This window comes from Hetaerina americana, unplaced genomic scaffold (genome assembly GCF_022747635.1).
Source record: "Hetaerina americana unplaced genomic scaffold, ioHetAmer1.1.p SCAF_9, whole genome shotgun sequence".
Lineage (NCBI taxonomy): Eukaryota > Metazoa > Arthropoda > Insecta > Odonata > Calopterygidae > Hetaerina > Hetaerina americana.
Window position 1 is genome coordinate 20,969,850 of NW_027287538.1, and position 7,832 is coordinate 20,977,681.

The 7,832-nt window shown below is 36.6% G+C and overlaps 1 protein-coding gene across 1 annotated transcript; it reads right to left on the bottom strand.

Annotated features, from left to right (window-relative positions):
- Positions 1-1,497: 1,497 nt before the first annotated feature.
- Positions 1,498-4,895, bottom strand: LOC139699024 (endoribonuclease Arlr-like). The gene is made up of 5 exons (XM_071598023.1): positions 4,865-4,895; positions 4,330-4,489; positions 4,045-4,241; positions 3,434-3,666; positions 1,498-1,731 (listed from the first exon to the last, which is right to left on the bottom strand). Exons 1-5 carry the CDS (start codon positions 4,893-4,895, stop codon positions 1,498-1,500), a joined length of 855 nt encoding a protein of 284 aa, XP_071454124.1.
- Between the last annotated feature and the right edge of the window lie 2,937 nt (positions 4,896-7,832).

Below are 7,832 nucleotides of genomic sequence, written 5' to 3' on the forward strand. Positions count from 1 at the left end.
AAATATCCATGGACAGGAAAGAAAACTGTTGGAATGGCTGATTAGGTAACAATTATTAGATATCTATATTTTTTTCAAATGAATAGCCCGTTATTTTATCCTTAAATAATATCAAAATATTGCTCTGAATAATTATGAATGGTGCCTTATAGTTCAACCTAGTAGGACAGAAACATTTTATGGGGTAAAACCCATTATAAAAAACATTTGTTATCACCTACTGATTATTATTATTAGGTAATCTACCGGTTAAGGTAGGTTTTTGGATGGACATAGTTACTAATTAAATAATTTGTGACCCCAGCAAAACACAACATCCCACTCTACATCAGGTCCCTCTTCAGCTCTGAGTACTTTCTTCATCCCATCCAACATCCCTATCCTGTTCCTTCCCTTTCCTCTTTTGCCCAACATTCTACCCTCTATTACAGTCTTCAACATCCCACTGCCGGTCAACACCCCCTTCATCCACTTTACCTGCCTCCATAGGATTGCTCCTAACAAACCCCTCTCTTTGCCCACCATACCAAGTACTTCCTCATTTGTTTTCCTTTCAGTCCATTTCACCTTCTCCATCCTTCTCCACACCCACATTTCCTGTTGCCTTTGTCAATGGTGTTTTCAATGTGATGCCATCACTCAATGGCAGTTTCACTGCAAAGGTATCAAACACCTTTGCAGCCACCTCACTGAGGAACAGACGCTGTGTGGATTATGTTTCATATTGCTGCAAAGGTATCAAACACCTTTGCAGCCACCTCACTGAGGAACAGTCGCTGTGTGGATTATGTTTCATATTGCTCCTTACCTTTGAGCTATCTGGCATGGGTGACTCTACCAGGAGCAATTATCATTGCTCCCGCCAGCTCAGGTCTAGGGGTCCCTGGAATGCACAAGCCCTTCCACCATGTCAAAGTTGTAGTTCATGGGATAGGATAATGATAATGGACATCATTGATTTGGTATAGTTTTTATTTATTCTCCAACGTGTAACATTGGTATTACATAAATGAGGTAGTAGAGAAAAGTGAGTGGCCTTTTTTCAAAAGATACCATAATAGGGGATACAAAAATGTCAAATTAATATGCAGTAGTTAGTTGGCAGATAATGTTTTCTTTAGGTGCTTAGTTGTGTCCTGGTGCCATAAACTCTTAAGCACCCCAAAGCACCTTTTAATGCTATGAAAACAGCAGCATTGTGATTTATATTAAAGAATTAAGATTAGATAGATGGGTTGTCAATGGCTAATTATTGCACCATCAATTAGCCCAGCATACCTGTCTATCCATTTTATACCAGTTTGGCTTTAAATCAAGGTCCTTTTCATGATGAAGGATTAGTGGACAAAAATCAATCTAATATAATAAGCCAAAACAGTTAATTAACCAAGATCTATAAATCCATATTGTGTAAAAGATTCCATAATCTTGAAATATTTGTCAGTCTATGGAGTCAAATTTTTCAACTACTTCAATCAAGAGGAATAAGCATGCATTTTATAAGGTTGGGAAGGCACTTGCTACATAAGATTTTCCATTATATGATAACTGATAAGTTTGAATAGAAACTGGATGTCCTCCTAGTTTCAACCTGCACATTTGGTTGGGTCTTGTCAGGTAGCAAATTGTATACAGGGCTAATTCTAATTCTGGGCTGGTGCCGATAAACATTGTCCCAACGGGCTTGTATGTGTTTCTCCACTTGAAAGTAAACTTGAGGACATGTCCTTTCTGTAAATGAAAGAGGGAAGACAGGCATTCATTGATTTGCAATCACCTGGTGCATAATTCACAGCTGTGATCAATTTTATCTTACACTTATGGTCAAGCTATCATCTTTGTATTGTTAGAATAGGTAATCTACCGGCTAAGGTAGGTTTTGGATGGACCCAACAACCAAATGTTTCTCTTCTCTCTCCTAACAAAACACAATCCAACATCCTACTGTACAGCAAGTCCCTCTTAATCTTCTCATACCTGAGTAGTTTCAAGCGTTATGTGTTGGAATTCGAATTCGAACAGTTACTATCTTTTCTTCTTTATCCTCATACTTCCATTCTCCCTTCATTCCATCCAATATCCCTATCTTATTCCTGCCCCCTCATTGTCTAACTCAAATTCTCCCCTCTATGACAGTCTTCAATGTCCTATTGCCAGATCAGTATGCCCTTCATCTATTTATCCTGTGTCCTTATGAATTCTCCTAACAATCCCCTTTCCTTTGTCCCACAACACCCAGCACCTCCTCATTTCTTTTCCTTTCTTTCCACTTCACCTTCTCCGTCCTTTTCCAAACTCACATTGCAAAAGCCTACAATCTATGCCAATCATCCTGCTTTAATGATAATGCACCATACATAACTGTGCTCCTAAATATCAAAGTTTTTTTACGAGCCTTTTCTTAACGTTCTTACTCTATGTCCCTGTCATCAATTCTCTCCTCCTTGTGAAAGCATCTTTGTCTAATGCAATTTATCTGCTTACGACCATACTACTTTGAGCATTTTGGTCCAGAACACTTCTGAGATATGTTGTACCTGCACTAGTTTTTGCCATCGTATTTTAATGTTTAACTTAGCCTTTTTCTTTCTGGAAAACTACATAACCTTTGTTTTATTAATATTGATTCTCAACCCATACCTGTCACACTGAATTTTCAATTCACTCAGCAATGCTTGCAATTCGTGTTTTTTGGTGGGCCCCCGAGGTAAGTGCCTCGGTATAAGCACAAAATGCAGCAAATGATTGAGCAGCGGTAGGCCATCAAATGTTGTGTTGGAATGCATTTATTGGGTACGGAAATATTGTGCATGATTCGCCATGTGTTCAGGGATGAAAGAATATAAAAAACTACAGTTTAAAAATAGCACAATTTCTTCAAAGATGACCAAGAAATCCAAGGGCCCAAGAGGCTCAAAGATGAACTCCTATAAAGTATTTATTTCTATAAACAAAAGTGTTAATTCAATAATAGCCTAAACTTTTGGTCAATTAGATGCAGTTAAAGGAGTTGATATGCAATATCTATTCTCAACCATCTATGCTTTGGAAAAATATTTGAGTTTGTTTTTACATTGCTGAAATTTAATTCTCTGAATGAGGGAAAATGTTAAGTTCATCTAAGAATAAAGCTTCATGGTCTAACTACATATTACATTATCCCCATGGCCAATTAAAAAAAATAAGCTTCTAATCAAAGTGTTTCCAGAAGCTTTTTCAGTAAGGAGGGAATTGATAAGTGGTGTACTGATAAGAATGCCAGGGAAAAAATTAGAAAAAACTTTGATTAGAAGCTTATTTTCACAAAAATCTCTTGAACATATTGGAAATATAACTATCTTTTTTTATTAAAAAAATATTTTTGAGAAAAAATCATAAAAGTATGGTTGCTTTTAAAAAAATATTTTTTTTAATTCTTTGAAAAAATACTCACTGAGCCCAAATCCACATCTTGGATAAAACCAAGGTAATCTGCGAACTGTTGCAGCTCTTCATTGTTGAAAAACACCCAATTGTGGAATCCTGAAACCTTTCCATTCTTCAGTTCACCCAGAAACACATGCTCAATTCCACTTGAGCCAAGCTCTCCCTTACCTCTTGGATAGAGACTGAACCAAAGGTCATACAATGCTTCCTTAAAGATTGTTCTGTCATGGGAAATGTAACCTGAAAAACAATTGACATAAGATACATGATTCATCAAATGCTATGTCAATCTATGCTATGTTCTGCTAGGCTATGCTATGCTAATTTATACAATGCTATGTTATGCTATGCGATGCTATGCCATGCCATGATATGTTTTGTTATTTTTTAATTCTAATTTTTGGCAACTATAAAATTTAAGTTAATTAAATCTATCTTTCCCATAAATGGCCGCATCTCTTTAAGGATGCTTATTAATTGGAAGATTATTTATAAAAGAAAGCTGAAATCATGATTTCAAATTCCAGCCATAAATGTCACATCGACCTTTATTTTAGAACGAAATGGATTGAAACTTCAATTGAGAAAGTTGTCAAATATTGGCATGAAAAGATTTACCCTTATGTGCCAGGAAACTCTGAGTCTTCTCCATGATGGGTGTATCGAGGATGGCATCCAGGAAATTGTTTTCCTCAGCTTTTTCAATGCTGGTGACATTTTCAGACTTCCTCACATCAGGGACAAAATTATTAAAAAGAAGTCTGAGCCTGGAAATCGTTGGGATTGACCATGCCCTTGAGTCAACAGTTAGCAACCTGAATTGATTAAATCATTGATAAGTCTATTCATCTCTCTTACAAAGACTAATTTTTGTGAGTTAAAAATATCGATTCATAATATTACCTCTTTGGAGCTTTATCATTCTTATTCCCATCTGAAACTCGACCTTGTACATTGACTGATATCAAATTGGCAGCATTGTTGATGTCATTCTTCAGTAGTTGTTCTGAGAGGCTTGCCAGCTCTTCATTGCTTGTTGAAGAAGTGGCCGCATTACTCAAGACTTGAAGACAATTGAGAGTAGGAAATAGTTGATTGTTAAATCTTGTAAAAAGACACATGCTTCAGGTATAATTACTATTGGTAGTCTACCATCTGAGATAGATTTTGGTTGGACAGAAACCGAGCATGTCTACCCTTCTTAAAATACTCCAATCTACACCTGTCGTCTTTCTTCAGCACCATACAAAACTACACTCCAAATCAAAGTTTTAACAAGACTTTTCTTAGCAGCCCTAGTGCTGTTAGTCAGTCCATGTAATCATCTCCCTTTTATTCCTCCCTGTTATTTCTTCCTTTTCACCTTTTCTATTCTTCTCTGCACCCAAATTTCAAAATTTTATCATCCTGCTTCAATGATTATGTTTCCACAACATACAAAACCAGTTTATGAGTTCAAGTTTTGGCATGTTGATAATTAATAAAGTACGTCCAACAAATATTTTGTCAGGAAAAAGGGCATATCATTAAGGTTAATCAAATATTCTTTTTCTTCATACCATTTACATTACCATGAACACAAAAAAACATTAATTTATGGGTGAAAAACTGCTCACTGTCTCATTTCCAGCAAGTTATTTTAGCAGGCATAATATGATAAACAGGAAATGGAATGTAAAGAGGGAGCTAGGCTGAAGGAAGAACAAAGAGTTAAGAAATAAATTGAGATGGATTACAAATAAAGTAAAAGAAGCATGGTGGAAGACCCAGTGCGAGGATATGGAAAGTTTGCAGAGGAAGGGTGAAATTGGTGCGCACTACAAGAAGGTCAAAATAATATCAGGAATCAAAAAGGGAAGATCTGTGCTAACAGTTAGAGATAAGTTTGGTAATATAATAGTTGACATAGAAAAGATCCAAGAGATATCGAAGGATTAAGTATAAGAATTCTATGGTGAAGAACTTAGGCCAGCAAGGTTAGAAATAGAATATGACATAGATGAAGATAACTTAGGTCCAGGCATACCAAACAATCAGATAGATAGGACATTAAGAGAGATGAAATCAAATAAGGCAGTGGGGGTAGACAACATTCCTATTACAGAACTATAGAAAGGTTTAGGAAAATGTAATAGGAAGAGAATATATGGACTGATCCATATGATCTATGGGGAAGGAATCTGGCTGGAAGACTTTGGAACATCAGTGTCAGTTCCTATTCTGAAAAATATAAAGTCTACATTATGTGAGGACAATAAGTTTGATTTTCCATGTAGCTACAGTGGTTCTCAGGTTTATCAACAAAAGGATGGAGAGCAAGGCAAATGATTACTTAGGGGATGATCAGTTAAGGTTTAGGAAGGGGAGAGGTACGTGTGATGCCATTGCAGTAATGTGGTTATTAATCGAGAGGAATATAGAACACAACCAGGAGGTATTTTCCTGTTTCGTAGATTTCGAAAGAGCATTCGATAGAGTGAATTGGGAAAAACTAATGAGTATATTGCAGAAGATAGGAATAGATTGGTGGGACAGGGGGCTAATCCGCAATCTGTACATGTCTCTGACTGCTCAGGTGCCAGTGGGGAATGAGAAGTCCGGATGGGCAGTGGTAGGGAAAGGTTTAAGGTAGGGTTGCCCATTATCACTGATGCTGTTCAACGTGTATGTGGAGGGAATAATAAAACAAAGGTTATGCGATTTTCTAGAAAGAAAAAGGCTAAGCTAAACATTAAAATAGGAAGGCAAAAGCTAGAGCAGGTAAAACAGTTTACCTATCTCGGAAGTGTTTTGGACCAACATGGTCAAAGTAGTAGGGACGTAAGGAGAAGAATTGCACTAGGTAAAGAAGCTTTCACAAGGAGGAGGAGTTGATGGGATGTTGAGTAAGGATGTTAAGAAGAGACTCATAAAAACTTTGATATGGAGCATTTCACCTTCTCCAAGAATGGAGAAGGTGAAATGGACAGAGAAGAAAACTAATGAGAAAGTACTTGGCATGGTGGGCGAAGGGAGGTGTTTTTTGGGAGAAATCCTATAGAGGCAGGAAAAGTAGATGAAGGGGCATATTGATCGGCAGTGGGATGTTGAAGACTGTAATAGAGGGGAGAATGTTAGGCAAACAAGGAGAGGGAAGAAACAGGATAGGGATGTTGGACGGGAGGAAGGAGGTACACCGAGATGAAGAGGGACCTGATGTAGAGTAGGATGTTGGGTTGTCTTTTGTTAGGAGTCACAAAATATTTATTTGGTAGTTGGGTCCATCCAAAACCTACCTTAACTGGTGTATTTTCTAATAATAATAGTAAAGAATGGTAAATGGATATTATAAAAGGTAGGATTTAATTGAAATAATATTTGGAGTTTCCTCCTCAAATTAACATACAATTCTACTTGAACTGGACAAAAGACTTACGTGGATAGAATATGATTAAGATGATAATTGATATCACCAAAATGAAAGTTTTTCCTAATTCCATGACAGCTGCAGTTGCCTAAGAATCTTATCTTCCCCAAAAGGCCCACTTGACAGTGAAGTCTTCAGCCTGCTCACTCCCTTCTGGTGTGCCTTGTGTCTTATTCTGGATGTGGTGGGTCTTTGATCTTATGGGACCTGGCAGTGATTTCTTTGGGAGTTTTTTTTGGGGTGTAGGGTGGCTTGGAAAAGGTGGTTGGACAGGAAGAGGAAGTGGGATAGGGTGGGGATCTGCCTCGAAAATTTCAAAATACCATGCACATCAAAAGGTGTGGCCTTTTAATTAATTTCCAATTAAGAAAAGGAAATCCTCTTTGAGATAAGAATAGCCCTTGCTCAATCCTCTTGTCTAACAGAATGGCAACAAAGATAAAGGCAGGCTAGATCATAAGTGTTTCTGCTAAGTTTTGTGAACTATTTGAATGCACTTGTTTCCTAGTTAAGTGTAGGATTTTCATGCTTCCATAACTATGAGCATATCTCATTATATTAATAATTATCGGGAATATAATTATGTGTAATTCCTTGCTATATTTACCAATATGCTTCTTAAACTCATAGGTCAACAAAAATGCATATCTAACTGAAACTTTATTTGTTTGTAAAAATGAATAAAAATCATAGATTAGTCCTATAGTCAAGTTAGGGTTTTTTTTAAACATATATTTCCAAGAATGGCCTTTACTTTAAAAAATAACTGTTTCCATTTCTGCCATAAAATCTACCATAAAATCTACCATAAAAGCTATGCCTGAAATATATTTACTGATGTATGTAGCCTTCGTCTGTAATATACAGGCGTATATTACCTTATGTAATATACAGGCGTATATACCTGTATTATTGTGTAATATACAGGCGTATATTCCTGTATTTATGTGAAGATTTTGTTAAAAATAGATTATGCATGCATACCAGAATGAAGCTGTCA